Genomic DNA, 23,771 nt, shown 5'->3' with positions numbered 1-23,771 from the left:
CGGAACTCCTGCCTCCAAAAGTGCTGGGATTATAGGCATGAACCACTCTGCCCCACTGGTCTCTAGTTGCATTTAAACAGGTTGAGAATTTCACAAATTTGAATCACAAAAGATTTTTTTTCTCCTGAAGCACTAACCTGAAATAAAGCGTTGTCCTGCAACTTGGGCCTCAGGGAAGCAGGAGATTCAGTAGCCAAGAAACCAGTGGCAACCCTTTGTCCCACCTGGCAGTGCTGCAGCAGGGCATGGGTGGAAAGGTGGAGGGACAGGAGACAGCCGCAGTGAGCTGTGCCCCTACACCCAGATGTCTTGCTACAGCCCAGCCCTCAGCCTTCGAGCTCTGGCTTCATTATCCCCTTCCCATAAATCAGAGAGAAAAAGAAACACACACACAACTTTTTGGGGTCCAAGGACGATGTTAATAAATACATAAAATTTTAAAGATCTGGATTTCCAAGGCACAAGAGTTTAACACAGGCCAGGTTGGTTCTTACAGGAATGACTCTGTGTGTGCCCCGGCATCCCAGGGAGGGGAGAGCAGCAGGGGGAGGGCAGGGAGCCCCCCAGGACCTCCACTCTCCAAATGGGTTGCAGGCCAGGGACCCACTGCTTGTGTTCCTCCAGCCTGGTTCAGAACAGCCCCCTTGCCTCGGGGAAGGAAGAAGTGAGAAGCACCTCTATCACCCGGCAGGAATTTAGGAGACATCCTCCAAGACCCTGGAGGTGTCCAGGGACCCCTGCCACTTCCTGAGAGCCAGAGGATCTAAGGCTGTTACCTGTCCCTTGGAGGTAGCATGGCCAGCAGCTGAGCCCAGCTGAGGCCCTTACAGCACCGTGGGTCAGTGTGTCTTCCCCACCCCAGCACTGTGCCAGGGGCTGGCACCCTGCCCTGGGGCACTTGGCCTGGATGGCCCTTGTCATCTCCAGGGCCAGGCTATGAGTGGACTCTGGTCCTCAGTCCTGGGATCCAACCACGCCTGGGAGAACCACACACTCTGGCCCAGCTTCAGCCAGGTAGGAGACGAAGATGCCTGACTCCAGCAGTAGTGATCTTTGGAGAAGGGCAATGATTGAAGGGACAGCCTGAGAAATCGTGTCCCCTCTGTGTCCCACAGAGTCCCCTTCCAGGCTGAGAGTGATAATTGAAGTTGCCATCCTGGTTGAGCCAGGGGGTGAGCACCAGTTTGGAAACCTCTGGATGCTGAGGACTTGGGGTCCAGGGTGTCCTGAGCACCCTTCTCTGGTGGGCTGGGGGTGAGATTGAGGGGCCAGTCTATAATCTGGAGTCACCAGAAGTAACACAAGTGACATCTGCAGGGCCAGAGTATGGCCATGAGCACCATCTTCCAGCCAGCAAAGACAAACTGGCCTCTGCTGCCTGGCCTCGGCTGGTGGAACTGCATGGAGCTCTCGGCTTCCAGGGCTGGGCCTGCAATCACCTTGTGTCCCACCCGCCCCAGCCCTGCAGCTGGGAAGCCTCATGCCACATTCCCAGGCCCCCTTCCTCTGGGCCTGGCTGCGAACAGCCTCCCACCTCCCCTGGCCCTGCTTTGCCTTTCTGGGGAGAGGGGCCAAATAGGCAGGGCCTCCACAGGGGTCCTCACAGTTCCAGAAAGGCAGGCAGCCCTGACAGCTTCCAGCTACAGACCAGCCGGGATTCAGACCTGCCAGGGCCCAGGGTCTGTGAGGAGGGGGCAATAGTTGACCCTGGTCCCGGCAGGAGAGACCAACAGGGGCCCTGAGAAGGTCAGTCCCACCGGGGGCAGCTTGCTGAGGTATCTCCAATTAGGGCTTTCCCTGATCTTTGTCTTCCTCCCACCCCACTTTGTGGGGTAAAGAGCATCATAGCCCCAAACGAGAAGAAGGCGAATGATTTAAAATGAAGTCTGTGCTTGCGCCTGCCCTGCGGTGTGTGTCCTCTGAGCTGGGGGTCGCGGGGCAGTACACAGAGTGTTAACGTGCCGGTGGGATGGCAGGGCACAGCTCATGTCACGGGGGAGGCAGCAGGGAGGCTGGTGCCTGGATGCCTCAGGTCTTCTCCGGGCTGCCCTTTATCCTCGGGGACTGGCGTAGGTGTCTGAGTCCAGCCCCAAGGCAGCCCCCCGGGGGTGGTAGGGGAGATGCTCCAGGATGCTCCAGGGATCAGTGTCTCAGGGGCAAAGGGGTGCTTGGTCCCTGGGGACCTTGTATCCAGAGCTCCTGGGAGCTGTGTGGCTCCGCCATGCTGATGGTCCTCTGATCCCGTTGGCTTTCCAGGAGGCTCCACAGCATCTGGAGGGGCCTGGGGTCCTGGTAACGGGCTTCCAGGAGTGGAGGAGGGGGGCAGTGAGGTTGGGCCAGGGTCTGGGCTAGGGTTGGGGCCCGAGGCCTTCTTGATGCAGGACACACAGCAGAGCCGGTGGTACCCGGGAATGGAGCAGTAGCGATCGAGCACTTCCATCTGGCAGAAGACGGACCTGTCTCCTGTGCAGGGCTCCGCTGCACACACAGCACAAGGATGGAAGCAATGTGGGGATGCCTGTCAGTCAGGTGGCCCCGCCTCCCACTCACCCACTGACTGCCGGCCCTCCACCTCCCGCCCCTGCTGGACCCACTGTAAAGCTTTTTCCCAGAGCTACGGAGCCGCCTGATAGGAGAGTGAGCCCTGACTACGTGGAAGAGGAACTAAAATCCTCTAGAGCGGCAGATCTCAAAGTGATGTCCCCACACGCAGCATCAGTGTCACCTGGAAGCTTGCTGGCAATGCACATCCTCCAGCACCACCCAGTCCTACTGCATCAGAAACTCAGGCTGGGGCTCAGCGCTGTGCTTTCACAGCCCTCCAGGGGACTCCACGTGTGGGCGCATCTGAGAACCCTGGCCCTTGACCATTCGCCCTCAGCCTTGCTGCACACTGGAATCCTTGGGGATGCCCGTCTCCTTCACCCACACACTGGACAATCTAGGGTGTGGCCTACCACCAGGTGGTTCTAACTTGCAGCTGCTCTGGATAGAAGTGGGAACCCTAGCCCCTCCCAATCGACCCAAGATGCCTGACCCACTCCAGCCAGGGTCAGGCTAGAGCCCAGGCAACTCATGCTTGGGACAGACAGACTGACCATCCTGCCACAGTCAGCACACATCGGGACATTAAGACTGCTACTTCTTAATTTGGAATCAAGCAGATTTCAGTTCAAATCCAGGCTCTACCACTTAAAAGTGTGAGGCCTTTGGCAAGTCACTTAAACCCTCCAAGCCTCAGTTTCTTCACCTATAAAATGGGGCTGATGCTGGCCCTTACCAGTGAATAATCACATTGCAGATAACATCTTTAAAGTACCTGGCAAAGGTAAGTGTTCACTACACTAGTTGGCTTTGCCCAAAATACCACACCTTTCTGTGATAACTCCATGTAGGTTTCTCCAGACAGAATGTGAAGGCAGGAGCTTTGCTTTCTACTAATTTTTTCCAGAGAGAGAGAGAAAAAAAAGAGGGAGGTGGGAAGAGTGGGAGGAACAGAGGGAAAGAGAGAGACACAGGTGGAGGGGCAGGTTTAGGGGAACAAGAGAAAGAGCAGAGAAAAATGGAAAGCCAGTGGCCTCTAGATGGCGCCAGATCTCTGGCACCAGAATCAGGGCCGCCGCCTCTAACTTTGGGAAGGAAAAGGGCAGGAAACCCAGGGACTCCCCCATTGGGAACCTCAGCCTAGGAGCAGAGAAGTAGGAGACTGGAGGTAGAATGTCCTTTGAGGACATCTAGTCAGAACCCTTATTTTACAGATGAGGTCACTAAGCTCAGAGAGGTTAAGAAATTTGCAGCCAACTGGTCCTCTAACTAGGAGTTAGGGTCTTTGATCTTTCTGCTACTCATCTTGCCAGACCCTGGTCCTCAGGAGGGTAAGGAAAGAAAAGAGAGATGGAACCTAGGAAAGGGGTGAAGAATCTACAGGCTGGCATGTAGCAGATGCTCAGTAAATATTTATCTGTGGGTGGATGAATGGAAAGATGGGAGGATGAACTGAATCATGGGGCTGAGAGAAACTGCTAAGCCTATGGTTACTGGAAGCTGATAGCCACACAGGAGTGCATGCGCTCTCTCATCCAATTCTCTCACCAATCCTATAAAGGCAGCTCAGATCTATAATTGCTTGTTTGAAAATCTTGAAACCAGATATAGTTCAGAATTCAGAACTTTGGGGATCAGAAAAGTAATATTCTGTGTTTATATTATAGAACATCCTCAGTGGAGCCTGAGATATCACCTTGTAACTAAATATGGCTACATTTCTATAGCAAAAGAATAAATGATCTCATTAGTTCAGGTCAGATTTTGCTGCCAGGTAGGTTTGCACCAAACTTAGAAATAAACATTTTGGAATTGCAGGTAAGGGGTCATGGACCAGTAGAGCCTCCTCCCCACTTCACAGCTGAGGAATCTGAGGCTCAGGCAGGTGAAGGTCACACAGACAGTTACAAGCTGGGTTTGTTCCACTGCGTGGCCCATGCTGCAACACGAGGACCACTGAAAGGCCTGGGGAGCCGGGTAGGGTCCATAGACTGTACTTACTTGATGATATCTTGTTAATGGGATGTAGGGGTCCAGATTGTGGCACCCATTGTCCCTCTGGCGTCTCACGTTCCCAGATATCAGCCCTCACCGTGGAGTTCTGGCGATTTCCTATGAGCAGGGAGAAGCAATTCTAGTATTTGGGACTTTGGTCCCAAGGGACTGGACCTGGCCTCCCCATCCCCTCTGGCTCACCTCCACAGGCGGGCAGGCTGCAGACCTGGACGGTGTCTGGCCTATCCCCCTCGCACTGCCCGAGGCTGTTGGCATTGGTCCTGCACACCACCTGCCGCTGCTGGATGCCCTCTCCGCAAGTGGCAGAGCACTGCCATGGGTGGGTCAGTGCCAGGCACAGCGGCCGGGGTCAGGGCAGGTGGAGAGAAGAAAGACGAGCCATTGAGCTCAGAGCCCAGCCAATGCCCAGGGACAGAAAGGGTATGAAACAGAGCATCAAGTCTTCACTTGACCAGAGGGACCTGCAAGGACTGCTTCTAAGTAACTTCATTGGGACATCGCACCCCCTATCAAATATTCCTGATACCAATGGTGAAGAGCCATTGCCCTGAGCCTATAGCCCCATGGGCCTTTCCACAATCTAAATGGTTAACCTGTGGCTCAGGAGGGAACCTCTGGGATCCCATTCCCTACTACCACCTGAATGCACTGTGTCTGGTCTGTGCCTGGGTTCTTAAATATTTTGTGTATCACTTTAGCAAACTCCCCTGTTGCAGTCCACTACATGGTGTGACCCGGGGCAGGTGGATTGACGTGATGATATCCTATTAACAGGATGTAGGGGCCTGGATTGTGGCATCTGCTACCCGCTCCCCTAGCTCAGTGTCTAACTCTGTAAACTGAGAGAGCTGGGCGACAGGGTCTCCATGGACCCTTCTCTGACTAGCTCTGATAGTCAATAATCTTGTGACTTGATTTACCAAACATGGGCCTGCAGAAGTATGTTCAAAAGTGTCTTCTTCCCTGAGGGGGAAGGGTGCAGGTACAAGAAGCAGGAGGCAGCAGAGGACCACCGTTTGCAGGGGGTGGCCACACACATCGTCCCCTGGACCTGACCCACTCTTACTCTGACAAACAGGGCCTGTGGAGGTCCTCAATGGAGGGGCAGGGACTCCAGGAAAGCAGCGTTGCCCATTGTGACTGGGTTACTTTTTAGGTGCTGACCATAGCCTTACCTAGCTGGAAGGAGAGGAACTTGCAGGACCCCACTTCCCACACTGGAGCATGTGACCACTGAGACACAAAGGGTCATGGGGCCACACAGAACTACGAGACAAACACGGCTCATCCTCCCAGGATGAATCATTACAAACAGCAGTTAACAGCTCCTGACTGCTCAGTCAGTCTCATAAGGGGCTGTGAAAGTTGATTATATGAATAGGGTCATACTTGTCACACCCAACTAAATCAGAGTTGAGGGGCCAGGGGAAAAAGCACTCAGGGCACCTAGCACCTGTTCCAAGAATTAAATTTTCCACAAGGCCAGCTGCTGAAACAGGCTGATGTAATTCCAAGACCAGTTTTACCTAGCAACTGCCGAAACAACCTACTGTGACTCCAAGGCTAGTTTTACATAGCACCATCACTCACCAGTCAGAGCTTGCCAGCTCCCAAAAGCTTGTCTAGTGCCAAGGAGTTTGTGTTCAACACAATACATATTATATCTCCTTCTAATAAAACCCACAACCTTTCCTCTGTTCTTTGGACATACTGAAGACCATCCGGTCTCTGTGTATGCCTTGAATTGCAATTCTTACTTAATCAAAGTTACATTTAGAGATTCATCTCTATGTTTTGCTTATTGCAGCAGGGCCAGTATCTTCCACTATCTGCCATCTCTCTGTTACTTTTATCTATGGAGTCCTTTGAAGACCAGCAATCTTTCTATTTTATATCAAAACAAATGAAGCTATATATTATGGAGATGGATATAAAACGCATGCGTTGTGTGCAGATTTTTGGTTCTTTACAAATACTCATAATGCAATATTTCAAGCACAGAAAAGTATGGAGTTATTCACAAAACCCTATCCAGATGCCACTACCAGCTTTAATAAATGAGCATCCCAGATTTTTTACAAATTGCATTGTGCCCCTCTAAACATTAAGGAAATGACATCCATTGGAAGTGCTTTTTTACTTCATACTGAAGTGCTTTTTCTCACCTAAATGTATCCTCTATTAATAGAAGTTTGTCTATTTTGGTAAGTACAGTTCAGGCCTGTTCATTTTTCTTGTTGTATAGTACTGTATTGTACGAACAGACCATGATTTTGGTCTAATCTTCTATAGATAAACATTTGGGATATGTCCTAATGTTTTGCTATTACAATAAACATCATTGTGATCAAATGAGGTTTTTTAAATTGGGGTGATATCTATATAACAAAAAGTTTGCCATCTTAACTAATTTTTTGTTTTTTTGAGATGAAGTTTTGCTCTTGTTGCTCAGGCTGGAGTGCAATGGCGTGATCTTGGCTCACTGCAACTTCTGTCTCCCAGGTTCAAGTAATTCTCCTGCCTCAGCTTCTTGAGTAGCTGAGATTACAGGCATAAGCCACCATGCCCGGCTAATTTTTGCATTTTTAGTAGAGATGGCTTTTACTATGTTGGCCAGGCTGGTCTTGAACTCCTGACCCCAGGCAATCTGCCCACCTTGGCCTCCCAAAGTGGTGGGATTACAGGGTGAGCCACCACGCCCAGCCCATCTTAACTATTTTTAAGTGTACGGTTCAGTGGCATTAAGCACATTCACATTGTTGTACAATCATTACCACCATCTGTTTCCAGAACATTTTCTTCTTTCCCAGCTGAAACTCCATGCCTATTAAACACTAACTCCTCATGCTCCCTCCCCTAGCCGCTGGAAATCATCAGCAAAGTACCTTCATATAGTGTTTGTCCTTATATATCTGGATGTCTGGCTTATTTCTTCTCCTTCCTTTCTTTCTTTCTCTCTCTCTTTCTCTCTCTCTCTCTTTCTTTCTTTCTTCTTTTGAGACAAGGTCTTGCTCTGTCATTCAGGCTGGAGTGCAGTGGCATGGTCATAGCTCACTGAAGCCTTGACTTCCTGGGCTCAAGCAATCCTCCTACCTTAGCCTCCAGAGCAGCTGAGGTTACAGCACACACCACCATGCCCAGCTAACTTTTTACATTTTTTGTAGAGGCGAGGTTTTGCTATGTTACCCAGGCTGGTCTCAAATTCCTGGGCTCAAGCAATCCACCCACATCAACCTCCCAAAGATCTGCCCACCTCAGCCTCCCAAAGTGTTGGGATTCCAGGCACGAGCCACTGCATCCAGCTTGGCTTGTTTTACTTGGCATGATGTTCTCAATGTTCACATCAAATGAGTATTTAAAAGAAAACCCAAGACAATTTCCTCGAGGCAGTTTCTCCTTGGTAACCTCCAGGGTCTACGCCACAGAGCACTCAGATAACTAAGCAGGCTTACTGCTGTCTCCCTTTTGCTACCCTGACCTCCTGACAACCTTCTACAGCACTGCCAGAGTGGTCTTTACAACCTGAAATCAGAGCTTGTAATGCCTGTGTTAAAAGGCTTCCCTGGTTTCCCATTGCTCTTAGAAAAAATGCAAACTCCTTGCAAAGCCTGTAGGCATGGACCCCCACCTGCCTCCCCAGCGTTATCTTGCAGCCCCTATCCCTTCCAGTCAGCTCCAGCCCCACTGTCCTGTCAGTTTCTGGAACACTGTAAGACGGTTCCTGCCTTGGTCTCTTCCTGTGGCTTGTCCCTCTGGTCTCAGCTTGAGCAACACCTCCTCAGAGAAGCCCTCTGACCACCGTCCATCCTCCATCACATTGCCCCGCTACTCCCCACCCCCCACCCAGCTCCGACTGCAGTCTGTCAGTGCTTGGCTGTGGGTTGACTGATGGTCTAATACGTGTCCCTCACAGGACTGTGGGCTGCACGAGGGCAAGAATCAGCTCTGTCTGGTTGATGCTGGGTTCCCACATTCTTAGTACCAGGTCTGGCACCTTGTGCTAGTGCTCAGCAAATATTTCTGGAATGCAAGAGTGTATTTTGATCTGCTCATCTGGAACACAGGGACATGAACCCATGCCTCCCGGCACTGTGTGAAGCTTACTGGCGATAATGAATGAACATAAAGGCCTAGCACAGAGCCATGGCCCAGGGTATGTGGGAGCTATTCTACTTTAAGAAAAACAAGATTTGATGTAGGGGGAGCAATTCAGGCAGAAACTCTCTTGCCTGCAGGGAGCACCAAAAAATCCCTCAGACCCACCTCCTCCTCAAGCCCCTCCCACCTCCTGAGGACAATCACCTGGGACCAGGCTCCCAGCCGCCACTGGGCTGGGCAGGGCACTCGGAGACAGGGCCGTCGGGCCTCAGGCCGGTCCCCGGGGCAGGCTTTGGCCGGCATGACCTTGTGGGTTCCATTGGAGAGGGGCAGCAGGCACTGTATCCCCCGTGTCTGCACCCCCAGCTTCCCACAGCTCCGGCTGCAGGCACCCCACTCCTCCGTCACCCACCTGGAAACAGGGTGAAAGGAGAGGAGGTGAGACCAAGGGGACACTTCATCCCAGAGGACACTTCCCATCCCCAGACAGCTGCAGGCAGGAGCCAGAGAGTGGGTTTGGGATTCAGAATGTTTGAGGCCTAGGACAACTGTCCACCTGGCTCTGCAGCTACCTGGGTATGTGACCTCAAGGAGGGCACTCTTCTCTCCTGCCGTGTCTCGTCTGAAAAACAGGCATGATGCGTATTTAAATCCTAGCACCCTTCGTGTCCTTGGGCAAGCTATTAGCCCTCTAAGCCTTAGTTATCTCATTTTCACATCATGATTACTTCAAAGCCGCATACATATTTGAGTACCTACTGGTGCAGGCACTGTCCTGGGTGCTGAGAAGCATCAGGGCACAAAACAGATCAAAGCCACACTTTCAAGGTAGATCCCCCAATCTCCATGGGGCTCCTGGGACAAGAACACTGTTACTGTCACCGTCATCGCCCACAGCTTCCGCACAGAGTAGCTATGCTGCTGGCCTGCAAGTGTCTTTTAGCCACTGAGCAACTTCCAGCAGCATCTTAAGCGCATGCCCACTGGGTGCATTAGAGGAAACAAAACTGCTCTGGTGGGGATGGAAGGAGGGAGAGCCTCAACTCCTACTCCTCCTTGGGTTCCCAAGGCATCTTTTAGTCGCTTGCAGGCAGGTTTCCTAAGTCATCCTCTTCCTTAAAACCCCAAAGGGGGCTGGGCGCGGTGGCTCAAGCCTGTAATCCCAGCACTTTGGGAGGCCGAGACGGGTGGATCATGAGGTCAGGAGATCGAGACCATCCTGGCTAACACAGTGAAACCCCGTCTCTACTAAAAAATACAAAAAACTAACCGGGCGAGGTGGCGGGCACCTGTACTCCCAGCTACTCGGGAGGCTGAGGCAGGAGAATGGCGTAAACCCGGGAGGCGGAGCTTGCAGTGAGCTGAGATCCGGCCACTGCACTCCAGCCTGGGCAACAGAGCGAGACTCTATCTCAAAAAAAAAAAAAAAAAAAACCCAAAGGGGTAGGGGTTGGGGGACACCAGCCAGGAGCTCAGGCAGAGCTAACCCTGCATGCTCTGTGATTACAGGCATTAGTGGGAAAATCAGTCTGAATAACAACACAAAGGAATGAGTGAAAGAGAAGCACAGGGGGCTGGTTATGAAGCTGTCTTGGGCAGAGGAGGAGCTGGGTATCATAGTCTGGCCTGGGCACAGACAGGGAGGCCACAGCAACCTCTAGCTAGTTCCCACCCTTGCCCCGATCACATGCCTGGCCTTGGGATTCCCCCAGCCCAGGGGAGCAGAAGCTGACGAGACCCAGGCAGCACCCTACCCCTGCCAGGGAGGACTCCTGGGGAAGCAGGAGGATGGGCAAGGCCCTCTGCGGTTGCTACCCGCCAGCCACCCTCGGCCTCAGTCTGCCTGGGATGTACTAAGGAGCCCAGTGGAGGCTGAGGAGGTCTTGAGGCTGGCTCTGCAACAGGTTCAGAAGCCTGGCCATGAGCCCTCCACCAGGCACAGCTCTCTCCTCTCCCCAAAGGCTCTCCCCCAAATAATCCCAAGGTCATCCTTGTGCTCAGAAGAGCATGTAGCCTCAAGCCAGGGAATCCCAATTAGGGGCTGGACCATGGCTGAGGGCTGGCGGGCTGAGCCGTGTCCCTAGACTCCTGATAATCGGGCAGAGAAGAGGTAGAGATCAGCATCCTGGCCTGGGCCTGGAGCCCAGAAGCACTGAAACCCGTGTTGCCTATATGGTCGTGTCTCCATAACCCAGTGCTGAGGGGAGCAGGCTCAGCAGCCCCGCTGCCTGGGGCCCGGGCTAGGCATAGAACCAGACTCCCTGTCCCTCCCCGGGAGCACTCACGCAGGCTGGGAGCACAGGTGCTGATTGCAGCGCCGGCGGATGGGCTTGGGCCTCTTCTTGTGGTCACACAGGTGCCGCTGCACCATGTGGTGGTCTCGTCTGCGCCGGCAGCCATATTTGGTGAACTGGATCCCTATGGGGTGGGCAGGCTGCCGTGGGCCTAGTCTGGCCAGGCCCCCCATTGCCCTGCTGAGGCCTCAGGGGCAGTATCCATGGAGAGCCTTGTGGGCCAATCCCACCTCCCTCTGCCTATGCCCCGCCTGCCCATGTCACTTTCTGAGGGACACCTTCCTGATCAGCTCTATCTCGCTGGTGAGAAGATGGCTTTGGACAGCTGTCTGTCCTCACAGTGGGTGAGTTCTTTTAGGGCAGAGGCTCTGCCTGGATATGGCTCTAGCACCCCCAGCCTCATCCCAAAGGCCCTGCCCAAAACGGGCTTCCACACACTGGAGATCTTCAAGGAGAAACTGAGTCATAGGCAAGGACACATCAAATAGAGACAACATTAGCCCCCACCCCTGCCTCTCAAGGGATCCTGGGCTGCCCCAACAATGCACTGGCAGGTCAGGGAACCGGTACCTCCTCCACAGGCCTTGCTGCAGGGGGCCCAGCTCTTGAGTGCCCACTCATAGGTATCCGTCTCCTCCAGGAGCACATTGTTGCTCCCAATGAGGGGCAGCAAGTCCTCGTGGATGATGTACTTGTAGGCCAAGCTGCTGCGGGGACCACCCTCAGTTGCGGGGAGCACCTGAGGAGAGATGGGGAGCTGGCCAGGAGAGATGGGGACAGGACCAGAGAAGGAAGCAAGGGTGGCATGCACTGGGAGGGGAGGGGCTGAAGAGAAGGCCTTAGGGTTGGAGAACCTGTGAAAGCTGGGATGAGGTCGTGCCCAGCATGGTTGGGGTACGGTAGGAGGTTGGATTCAGACCAGCTGCCATGGGACAAACTCAGGCTGGACACTTGCCGTGTGCCAGGCCCAAGGCCAGCCAGTGCACCTAGGAATGCTCTTCTTTTCATAGACCTAAGTTCGGGCAGGAGGGCAGGGCTGTCTGTCTGTCTGTTCTGCTCACTGCAGCATCCACACTGCCTGGCTCTAGAAGGCAGTTAATAAGAATGGTCTGGATACTGACCCTCATCAAATATATGACTTGCAAGTATTTCCCCCCATTCTGCAGGTGGTCTTTTCCTTTCCTTGATAATGTCTTGATGCACTAAAGTTTTCAATCTTGATGAAGTCCAATTTATCTATTTTTTCTCTTGCTGTATATGCTTTTAGTGACTGTCATATCTAAGAATCCAGGATCATAAAGATTTGCCCCTCTGTTCTTTTCTAAGAGTTGTATGGTTTAAGCTCTTATACCTATTTTGAGTTAATATTTGTATATGGTGTGAGGAAGGGGTCAAACTTCATTCTTTTGCATGTAGATATCCAGGTGTCCTGGCACCATATTTTGAAGACACTATTCTTTCCCCATTAAATGGTCTTGGTACACTTGTTGAAAATCACCTGACCATAAATGCATGGGTGGTCAACAAATATAAGGTGAGTCAAAAATATGTGCTGGATTGAATTGATAATACTGACACCAATAGGCCACAGAGCCTGTCCTCCAGGAGCCCCCCAGCTGGTGAGGGTGACACCAGGAACAAAACCCATCCAAGGTATCCCTGCCACCAGCCAGTGCTGGGGGCACCATGGACAGAGCTCCTCATGGTCTCATCTGCTGGGTTAATCCCTGCTCCACAAGCCCTGGCCCATGATCTAGGAAGGGGGTAACAGGCAGCAATGGGCCCCAGTCAGCTCCTTGTTCCCTTTTCAGGAGGCTGGAGCCCCTGGATCAGCTGCCTTAAAGCCCAAGGAAGCTGCTTCTGGACTCCCTTGCCAGCCATGCTATGATGCACACAGATGTGGGATTATGCCAGGATGACCCAGCCCTTCCCAGCCTCCCTCCAGGCTCCATTTCCAAGACTGCCTTAAAGGCTCCCTGCATGTAGCATCTGGGGTCTGACAGTGAGAAGATAACTCTCTTCATCTCTCCTCACTTGCCATCCTGCAGGCTTTTAAGTACAAATGAGGAGCTGACCCCAGGATGGAAGGTGCCTTGCCCTCGCCCAGGCTCCTAGAGACACCAAAATGGTGCCGTGCTGGCTTGGCAGCAGACGTAGTGATCTAAGGGGACAAGGGGGGTGGGCAGGGGCTGCCACCGCACAGAGTGGGGCTCACCAGGATGGCAATGGCTTCAGGCAGGGGCCCACTGGTCTTGAGGCTTTCCTTGGCATCCTCCACTGCAGCCTCCCACTCCAGGCCCATGGCGGTGAAGGTCCGGCTTGTGGCTTCCTTGCCCTTGGGGTTGAGGATGAAGCTGCCGGTGACCTGGTTCTTTACCACTGGCCGGTGAGGAGAGAGAGTCACACAGATTTCTGCTCCTCTCCACAGGGGGCGGGCCCCAAATATGATATTCAAGGCCTTCCCAGTGAGCCGTCTGGGCTCCTGTCCACCTGCCTTTCCTCCCCACCCAAGCCCTCCCAAGTCAGACAGGTCAACACACTCACTGTCACACATAACACACACACCTGCCATCGCCTCTGGGTGCGCGCGCGCACGCACACACACACACACACTTGTTGCTGCCTCTGGATCCTAGTGCACACATTCCTCCCACCCTTACTGCCTGCCTTTCTTCCTGTCTAACTAATCTCTACCCATAGTTGAGGCTCAGCATGATCCCCTCTCCTCCAGGGAGTCTTCTTTGGTTTCCCAATCCTCAGAGGTTCTGCCCTCCCTAGAATTTCTACAGCAGAGCATAGAGGTTGAGAGTACAGGCTCTGGAGTCAGATTGATGGCGAGGAAACTACTCAGCCCCACTGTGTTGCCTCAGTTTCACCATCTGGAGAATGGGAATGATAACTGTACCCAGTTCACAGGGCTGCTGCTGCCCCAGGAGGATAATAGAAATCCCCGCCCCCCACTACTGAGGCTCTCAGGACAATGAGAAGAGTTCAGAAACATAGCCAGCTTGGCAAGTAGTGACGTGCAGTGGGCACTATCGCTAGACCACCAGAAAAGTGCTGGCTTTTGGCACTGCTGTGATTGCAGATGCCACGCCTCTCCCAGCAGCCTGTTGGCTCAACTCCATCTTGGTGTCCTCGGCCCAGCATGGGCCCTGGCACAGAGGCAGAGATTTTAAAAATCCATAAATTTCTACCCCTTAATGTCCCAGTCAGTGAGTAACTCACAACTTATTACCAAAAGACCCCAGGAGGCAGGTGGGTGGGAGACATGTAGATGCCGACGACTGGCCAAGGTCCCTGAGTGGTACCTTTGGTCACCCTGAACTTCCTAGGGCCCAGCAGCCTGAGACCCAAGCCTCCTAGCCAAGTAGGGAGGGCAAAGTCTCCAGAGTCCTGGGGTGTCCAAGAGGAAGGGCCCACAGAGCTCCTAACTGGGACAGATTTAAATGGTCGTAACTGTCATATAAGAGCTAAGGATCTGAGAACACCAACCATGTGCCAGTCACTCTGCCAACTGCTTCAGTTCAATCCTTAAATACATCCTAAGGGCTGGGCTATTGTTAATACAGATGGGGAACTGGAGGCTCCTAGACACACAGTGTCCTGGACACACAGTGGGCTACAGTTGGAGCTGGGCCAGAGCCCAGGTGCCCAGAGACACAGCAGCAATGTGGGGGTGGGAGGGGTTGGGGAAGAGGGGTAGAAAAAGAAGAGCCTTGCCCTTTCCTGGGAGGCTGCTGGAGAGATGCCCCTCACCTCCTGCCCACCCAGGCCTCTCCCTCAGGCTCCCTGACGGCTCTCGCCCCCCAGCAGCTTCAGACTGTCTAGGCTAAGGCTGGGCAGCTCCTCAGGCCAGGTGCAGACTCCAGTCCTCCTATTGCCCTTGACTGCTCCTGCACCTCACTGTAGCAGAGCCCCGACTATGCACCCCTCATTCCAGACAGTGGGGGGTGGACCACCATAAACTCTCCGCTGTCCAGACCCAGTCCTGAATCCAGGCTCCACCACTGACCTGCTCTGTATCTAACCTCTCTCTGAGCCTCAGTTTCCTTTAACTGCAAAACGGGATAACAATATTCATAGATGGCCATGAGGCTTACTAAACATAATGCATGAAAAGTGGCAACTCATGGCCCAATGCATAGGAGATACTAACAGCGTGAGCTCTCCTTCTCTTCCCTACACTTCCTTTCAGAGAGTCCATGTCCCCAATTCCAGGAGAGTCTAATGACAATGGACAGAGCCTCTCCCTTCATTGCCAGGGCTGCCACCTGTCCTGGGCCTCTACATATCCTGTTGGGTACACATACCCCTACATGGGCATGCACGCACATGCACACACACTCACATACACATATTCACACGTTTTCACTGAAGACCACTGTGTGCCTCACACCTGTATAATCACACAACCTGTGCCAACTTCAGAGTTTAGCTCCTGGGCCGCCCCTGCTTTGCTCTCTCCACCAGGCTCCCCGGAAAACTCTAACCCTTCAGGGAACTCACCCAACAAACAGGCAAGCAAGCCTGCACTCAGCCTGCCCCGGGTGCTAGCAGCCCTGCCATGACCTCCACAGAAGACTAGTTCTTCGAGGGGACCGAAGAACTAGATTTCTGGAGACAGCAGAGGGTGGAAGGGGCCGCTAATGTTCTGCAATCATCCCCAGGCGATGCAATGTCAGTGAGCTCCACCTCTTTTGGGAATAGATGTCCCTTCTCTCCTTGCCCCTTCCCTCCCCCGGCCCCTAACTCCAGCACATTCCCCACAGCCAGGCAGGCATAGCAGGCAGGACTTGCCTGAACCAATGTCCTCTAACCTGGGCTCGCTGTGGTAGAGTGGCATGGCTGGCAAGGGAACAGGGCTGGGAGGCAGGAGACCTGGGCCCAGACTGGCTCTGCCCACACCCATCAAAGATGAATCAGGGCATACAGAGGCCCCCAATCCACTTTGGTTCTCAGTTTCCCCTTGTGCCTATGGTCTGTTGGGACAATGCCTTTCAGGTGCCTTCAAGAATATAAGTTTAGGAACCCACTGCAGCTGTGTTAAGGGGAGGTGCCAATGCAGATGCATTCTCCAGGAAATGCAAGTTATCTAGGAAACTTTGAAGATATTTACAAATTGCTGTTTTGATGATAACCTAAAAATATGAACGGCAGCATTTGTGTGTGATGTGAGCCTGCCAAGAGATAGGTGTTTTGTTTTTCCATTTATGATGAAATTGGTGCCAAGCAGTGTGACTTGGCAGACGTAACAGGTAAGAGGGGCCTCTGTGACATTTCAAGGGGACATTGTGGCCTGTATGTCCTCTGCAAAGGGGTCTGAACACAGACACCACTGCCCAGTGTGGGAGAAGCAGCCTGCTGCCCACTTGCCACTGGGACTCTGCTCTGAACCAGGCTCACAGGGTTTGAACCGAAATATAATTCACATGCCATACAACTCACTCAAAAAGGTGTGCAATTCAGTGAAATTTTTTTTTGAGACGCTCCAGCCCCCCAAGTAGCTTAGGACTACAGGCATGCGCCACTATGTCTAGCTGATTTTTGTATTTTTTTGTAGAGACTGGATTTTGCCATGTTCCCCAGGCTGATCTCAAACTTCTGAGCTCAAGCGATCTGCCCACCTTGGCCTCCCAAAGTTGTTGGGATTACAGGCGTGAGCAACTGCACCCGACGTGATTTTTAAGTAGATTCAGCCATCGCCACTGTCTAATTCCAGAACATTTTCATCACCTCAAAAAGAAACCTGATACCCATTAGCCGTCATGCCTCTTTCCTTCCCCAGCCCCTGGCCACCACTAATCTATTCTCTCTCTCTCTCTACGGATTTGCCTTTCTGGACATGTCTATTTTTTTGACAGCCAATTTAGTTTCAGAAATAATGAAACCAAACATCTATCACATTATATTAATGGCCTTAATTTAAATTTATTAATTTATTATGGGGTTCTCATTTTTAATCCAGCCTGGCTTCATAGTTGGATAACTGTTACAAGCATAAGGATGTCACCTCATTTAGTGGCTTGGTGTTTGTTATTATAATGAGAATAATGTAATAATTATAATGAGAATAATGTGTGGTAGACGCAGAATGCCTCTATATTCCTCCCCTTCCTCTATTCATGCTCCTTTGCGCTGTAATTTCACCACTTCTACCATCAAGAGCTAGTCTATTTTTCTACCCCTTAAATCTGGGATTGGCCATGTGACTTGGACTAATGGGATACTAGAAAACATGACACAAGCCGTTCCTGAGGACTATGTGACAGACATAATGTGAATAATACTGGGTTAGCCTGTTGAGGACAGGGCCCTGCCACCTCCATGACCCCAGCTGACAGCCAGTACCAACCACCAGACATGTGAGTGAGGCCATCCTAGACCAAACACCTCCCAGAGAACTACCAGCTGAGGGTATCTGCATGAGTCGGTCCACGCAGACAAGTAGAAGAACCACCTCACAGAGCCCAGCCCAAACTGATGCCCTCCAGGACTGCAAGCTAAGAAGCAATTCTTGTTTGAAGTCATTAAGTTTTGGAGTGGTGTGTTAGGCAGCAAAAGCTGACTGATATACTCTGTGAAAATGGTTTTCCTTGAGCCAGGTGCAGTGGCTCACGCCTGTAATCCCAGCACTTTGGGAGTCTGAGGTGGGTGGACCATGAGGTCAGGAGTTCGAGACCGGGCTGGCCAAGATGGTGAAACCCCGTCTCTACTAAAAAATACAAAAATTAGCCAGGCATGGTGGTGGGCACCAGTAATCCCAGCTACTTGGGAGGCTGAGGCAGGAGAATCACTTGAACCCGGGAGGCAGAGTTTGCAGTGAGCCGAGATTGCGCCACTGCACTCCAGCCTAGACGACAGAGCAAGACTCCATCTCAAAAAAAAAAAAAAAAAGAAAATGGTTTTCCTTTAATAGCCATCTATGTGCGCAAGAAATTATTAACAGTCGTTGCCCTTGGGGAAGAAAACTGCCCCCGGGGTACAGGGGTAGGAAGGGGACTCTTTACTAGGTCCCCTTTTAGACCTTCTGAAATGTAAACCATGGAATGGGTTACCCATGCAGCAAAAATTTAAAATAAAATGAAAAGGGGGTCTCTGCCCATTATTCCAGTTAGTACAATTCCACTTGTACTAGAATCTTGCCCTCTGCTCTCCCACCTCCCACAAATCTGAGGGCAGGGCCTGGGGCCCCACTGTCCCTTCCCAGCACCCCGGCACTCACCAATGCGGTGGGGGGACTTCTCCATTGCCTCAATCTGGATGTGCCTGGCACCTGCCGGGATCTGCACCAGCTTGAGAGCTCCTGCCACACGGGGTGATCCAGAAGTCATGAGCATTCTAAGCTGGTGGTCCCACTGCCCAGCATCCCCCACTCCCCTGCTGGGCACCCAGGAACATCTCATTTGATCACAGAACCTCTCTGAACCTCTGTATCCTCATTTGTAAACTGAGGATGAGACCTTCTCCATAAGGGTGCTGGGGGGATCTAATGAGACGTGTCCTGTAAACTCTAAGGGCCTCTGTGTGTGTGTGAGCGGCTATTACTTCCCTCTGTCCTGACCCTCTTCCTCTACCTCTCACTTCTGCCCTTCCCCCCTCCCTTTTTGCCCCTCTGACTCTCTCTCCTCATTTCTTCTCAGACCTTAAACTACTTGCTACTGATGGAATTTAAACGATAAAGGCCGTGAGGACCCCACATGACTGTCCTGAGCCCCCATGGCCCTCCCGACCCAAGGCCTGGACTTTCTCAGAGCCACCAATCTTGTCCCCAACAATCAAAGGGGAGACAACGTGTAACATCTCCCAAGGGAAAATAGGCCCCATTTACACTAAAGTGTGAATGACTGATATCGGGTTCTTTTCCACAGCAAGTTTGGTCAGATTGGAGATAGAGAGGAAAGTCAAGGAACTCAAAGATACCAGGAATTCAAAGCAGCAAGTGCCACAGGTTTTAAAAAATGAGAAAGAGAGGAAAACAAAATTATCAGTCCAGTCTTGGCTGCCCCTTTAGACCTGTCTGACCCCTCCCTCCCACCAATAACCCCAGGGTCCAAGGGATGGCCAAGCTCCCATCACAAAACATTGCCTAGTGGGAAAATGCCTCTTGGAGCTCCTGGGCCCCAGACTCAGGGAGGAGCTTGCCTGGAAGATGAGGTGATTGGCTGTAGCGCCTGGCTCACCAGCCTGGGCAGCCCAGGAAGGCCTAGAGATGGGCCCCAGGGCCCCTTCTCCCCACCCCAGACTGTGGCACAGTTCAAGGAGGGAGGGCCCTCCAAGGGACGGCAAGAACTCCAGTCAGCCCTCGTCAGCCCCCCAGTCCCAGCCCGACTCACCTGCCTGCTTGGAGGCCTTGCCCAGCGTCCCCTTCACAGTCCTGCAGTGGGAGTTGTCACCCCCGCAGACTCCACACTTGTCATCTGCCTTCATGGACCCCACCTCCTTGTCACAGCCGACAGGCTGAGGCCAGAGGTGAGGTCAGTGGGAGGAGGCTCCCCTGCCCCCACCGCCACCCCGGGGCTGCCATTCCCATCCCCAGGCCCTGGTCAGGAGAGGACCTCTGGCCTGGGAGGTGTCCCTGGACAGGATTCTGGCACAAATTCACCGTGGGACCTGGGTGAGGTCTAAACCCCGGCATGATGAGGATTCTTGCCATCTCATCTCCCCTCCAATGGGGCTCAGCAATAATTAGCCCCTTCCAGCAACCCAGGGTTATGCTGAGGACCAACAGGGTGTTGCAAGTGGGCCGGTGAGGCAACGCTCATCTTCCCAGGCAGGAGGAGTTGCAGTGCAGCCCTCCAGTCTCCCTCTGCCGGTAGTCGGGGTGACCCAGGGTGCACCCACCACACACTCGCCACGCGCACAGACGCTGTATGGGTCCCGGTAGCTGCAGCGTGTCCCATCATGAACCACCTGGTTCATGAACACCACGTCCCCCGTGTCCGCCGACTGGCAGATCAGCTCACACTTCTGGGTATCTGTAGGCAGAGGGACTATGCTGAGTCCCCAGCTGGGCTCAGAGAAAGTGGCCCAGGACAGATCAGTGCGTGGTCCAGCCAGAAAGCTCCGGGGCCAGCTCTGGGCAGTTGGGGGAGCACTGAGTGTGGTGCTGGGGCTGAAAATCCCTGCTGTGTCACTTATCAGCCATGTGACCTTGGGTAAATACTCCGGCCTCTCCCGGCCTTTGTTCCCTATTTTTATTATCCCTAATCAGTAAAATGCCACATCAGCTTATTGAGAAAAATCAAGTGATAAAGTAATAATAAGCCAACACTTAGTGAATGCTTACTATGTACTGGATATTTCTAAAACCTTCACATGCCCTTAAAATACAGCTTTAATGGCTTTTCATGAATTAACTCATTTAACCCTCTCAATACCTCAATGAGGTAGGTGCTAGCATTACAGAGGAGGAAACTGAGGACCAGAGAGGTTAAGGAACTTGCTCAAGTCCACGCAGCCACATAGTAAGTGGTTCAGCCTGGATTGTAACCCCAGCAGTCTGGCTTGAGTCCTGCTCTGACCCTTAAAAAACTTCACTGTGCACATGTATGATATATATCTTAACATGCTTGTAAACATTAGAAGGCTGCGTGAAAGTAAGGCAGAAAAGGGGTCTGTATCTGGGTTTGCAAAATGGAGCAACAGTCAGGGAGAAAGAGAGCCCTTTCTGGTCCTAACAATTAAATGTTTCCTTCTTTATGTGGGTTATAGATGTCCTAAAAAGGAGGTTCCAGAGAACATATAAACACTTACTGTACTGCTTAGAAAAAAGGAGGTTGGGGGCTTAGCTAACTTCCTGGAATTCGTCTAACAGTCCTGGGAAAAACCCGAAGTCCAGCTGCCCCACGGGCCTCCCAGTCCCTCCTCTCCCCAACGTTGTGGTTGCTGGTTTGGTTTCTGAACAGATCTGGAAGGCTTTCAAACCAAGCTTCCCTCAGCCAAAAACTAAGAAACCTACTGGGCTCTGCTCTGGTCCCTGGGCTCCCAGGACAGCTGGTGACTCCTTGTTTCCAACAGGAAGGGCTCAAGTCTGGAGCCACAAGCTCCAAGACCACCTTGGATTTCATGCACAGGAACCAGATTCCTGGAAGGACCCGGGTCTCAGGGGGCTCCAATCCAGGACAGGCAGGATCCTGACCCAAGCAGGCAGCTCTCTGGGCAGCAACGGAAGCCAGCCAACAGTGCCAAGGGAGTGGGAAGCTCCCCGGAGTGGGAGGAATCCAAGCAGAGAGAAGACACCCTCTGCAGGGATGCTCTGGAAGAATCTGGCAATGACAGGCCTCTGAGGTCCCTTCCAACCTGAAGAGTCTGTTCTTCTAGACCAGAGCTGAAGAGCTGAAGGTTCCAGGGTGGAGTCCGGGCTCCGGGGAGGAAAGCCCGTCCTGATGGGAGCTGTCTGGGTCAAGGGTTGTGTGATGGAGAATGAGCATCTGTCCATGCAGGACCCACAGAGAGGCTAGCAGGGGAAAGCTGGAATCAGAGGATCACTGAGGGCTCTTCCAGTCGAGGCTCTGACTTGCCACAAATCCCAACCCTTCCCTGGATGATCTGCCACTATGGAACCATCACTGGAAACACTCAAAAACAGACGGGAACTGGCACCACTATAGTCCCCAAATTCAGACTCTTTACATAAGTCCAGAAGTCCTGTGTATGTCCCAGGGCAGCCTAGAGAGTCAGTAAGAAGATCCCACCAGATCCAACTGCCTGCCTTCTAAAATCATCTCATTGACTCTGCTGAAACCACAGCCCAATCAGTAAAACCTAAAAACACAGCATGTAATAGGACTGAGCTCCTCAGGACACTGGTCATGCAACAGGAAGGGTGCCTGCACCTGTATGATTCTTCTCCCTGCAGATAAGGACAGAAGACGAAAGGCAGGCAACCCTAACAGCCAACACTGCTACCGGCCATGGCAACACCTGTGTGTGAAGTGTCCCTTCCTCAAGACACTTTCCTTGCATCTGCCAGAAAACTGTCCATAAGTACACAAATCAGGGATGGCCTTGATGGGGATGATGACCCCAGAAGTATGCCAAGAACAGGCCTACATAAGGGTATATGGCGAGCCTGCTGACTGCAGTCTCCCTTTTGGTACCCCCACTGTCCCTCCACCTTCACTGGTGGGTGCGGGTGTGGGAGGCCCTGCCTGGGCACACACAGCCCCCGCAGATGCCCAAGGACATGGGGTGGGAGGGGGGTGGGGCCCGCTTACCGTCGTCAGGCTCATAGGGCACCCAGCTGTGCCTGGCGTTCTGGTGCACGTAGTAGGAGTTGCGCTTGGCACACTGCTGCGCCCGGAAGTCCTCGTAGGGCCCAGGGCACTCCTCGCTGTTGCAGACCTGGTACTCGAACATGGGCCCTAAGCACGGGCGGCCTCCATAGGCTGGGCTGGGACAGGCACAGAGAAATAGGTGACCTTGCTGGCTGGGAAGACTGGGGAGGGCCAGGCTTCCCACACGGCCACCAGGAGCAGCTCAGCCATTCACAATAGCATGACAAGGGCCTCCACTGACATAAACCAGAGAATGGCTCCCAGGGTGGGGGCTGTGGAACTCAGCCTTCCAGGTCCCTCTTCCTCCCTGCTTTACCCTTCTGACATACACCACCTATTCCATGGTAAGTGTGATGGACAGACGTACAGACTGACACAGAGACTGACTAACCCTCTCCAGCTGGGCTGGAAGAGAAATCTGTCTTATTCGCCTTTGTGGGTGCCTTCAACTGTTTTGCAGGCCCTGGCATAGAGCAGGCCCCCATAAACAACTCGGCCACTCCCATTTGCATCCACTTCCACTTAACATCATCATAAAGTAAGGAGTGGTAAAAGAAACTTGGATTTGGAAACAGAGGAGCTGGCCTCCAAGTCCTGACCGTGCAACCTTGGCCAGGCCACTTAGCCTTGCTGTGGCTTAATTTCCCCTTGAAAACAGAGACTATAATCCTCTTATTTTACATACCTCCTGATGTGTCTGTGAAGAATAGTAAGAAAAGGTATTTTATAGTCATCTATGCTCTCTTCTCCATTAAGTCAAGAGGATTGGGTAAGGCTTGATACAAAGTGTCCAAGTGCTGGGATTAACAGTACCCTACTCATAGACATGTGGGAGAACTGCACAGATTTTTGTACCTAAGGGCTTAGCATCCCACCTAGCACAAAGTGCTTGACATACTATAATAATGATTATTATAACAGCAGCTGTCTTCTATTAAGCATTTAATTGTGTGAGCATGGTGCTGAGAGCACACATATTATTTCATTTAAGCCTCATAAAATAAAAATAGTTATTACAGAGGAGCTCAATAAATGGTAGCTTTGATACCGATTATACCGAGGGATAATTGTCGGTCATGCCTGCAAGGTGATTTACTACAACTACAGTCTTTGTATTTCCGAAGGATGAAAGTTACAAGGCAGTCCATTTTGGTTCATGTGTGTAGAAGGTCAATACAACCGTCTATATTAACTATATGGCTATATCATCTAAAACAAAGGAACGGCTGCTTCAATAGGCAGTGAGTTTCCCATCCCTGGAGATAAATAACAGAGTATGAATGACCACTCCTGAGGACACCAGAGCCACTGTGACCCTACAATGCTGCGATTCCACAGTCTTCATCATACCGCTCAGTGCTGTGAGGGGTCAGGCCAAGCTCCGTCGCTGTGGGGGTTCGGAACCCCTGCATTCCAAGAGCCAACCGACCCATGCAGCTGGCCTTGGCCAGTCCCCATCTCTCGTGGTGCTTTCTAAACAGGCTGCTTCAGCTTGGAGATGGAGATGGAGATGGAGATGGAGATGGAGATGGAGATGGAG

At 52.3% G+C, this 23,771-nt stretch overlaps 1 protein-coding gene across 2 annotated transcripts in view; it reads right to left on the bottom strand.

Moving 5' to 3' along the window:
* Positions 1-396: 396 nt before the first annotated feature.
* Positions 397-23,771, bottom strand: part of ADAMTS14 (ADAM metallopeptidase with thrombospondin type 1 motif 14) — an 88,110-nt gene continuing 64,735 nt past the window's right edge. For both annotated transcript variants that reach the window (XM_023205021.2, XM_023205022.2), the window contains exons 12-22: positions 22,172-22,347; positions 19,797-19,930; positions 19,289-19,412; positions 18,178-18,258; positions 13,168-13,331; positions 11,523-11,691; positions 10,944-11,076; positions 8,863-9,070; positions 4,741-4,870; positions 4,546-4,656; positions 397-2,478 (exon numbers count right to left, since the gene is read on the bottom strand). In XM_023205021.2, coding sequence (XP_023060789.2) covers positions 1,985-2,478; positions 4,546-4,656; positions 4,741-4,870; positions 8,863-9,070; positions 10,944-11,076; positions 11,523-11,691; positions 13,168-13,331; positions 18,178-18,258; positions 19,289-19,412; positions 19,797-19,930; positions 22,172-22,347 — 1,924 coding nt within the window. In that variant the 3' untranslated portion in view covers positions 397-1,984. The remainder of the gene's footprint in view (positions 2,479-4,545; positions 4,657-4,740; positions 4,871-8,862; positions 9,071-10,943; positions 11,077-11,522; positions 11,692-13,167; positions 13,332-18,177; positions 18,259-19,288; positions 19,413-19,796; positions 19,931-22,171; positions 22,348-23,771) is intronic.

This window comes from Piliocolobus tephrosceles, chromosome 9, assembly GCF_002776525.5.
Source record: "Piliocolobus tephrosceles isolate RC106 chromosome 9, ASM277652v3, whole genome shotgun sequence".
In the NCBI taxonomy this organism is placed as follows: Eukaryota; Metazoa; Chordata; class Mammalia; order Primates; family Cercopithecidae; genus Piliocolobus; species Piliocolobus tephrosceles.
This window is presented reverse-complemented; position numbering and strand designations above follow the sequence as displayed.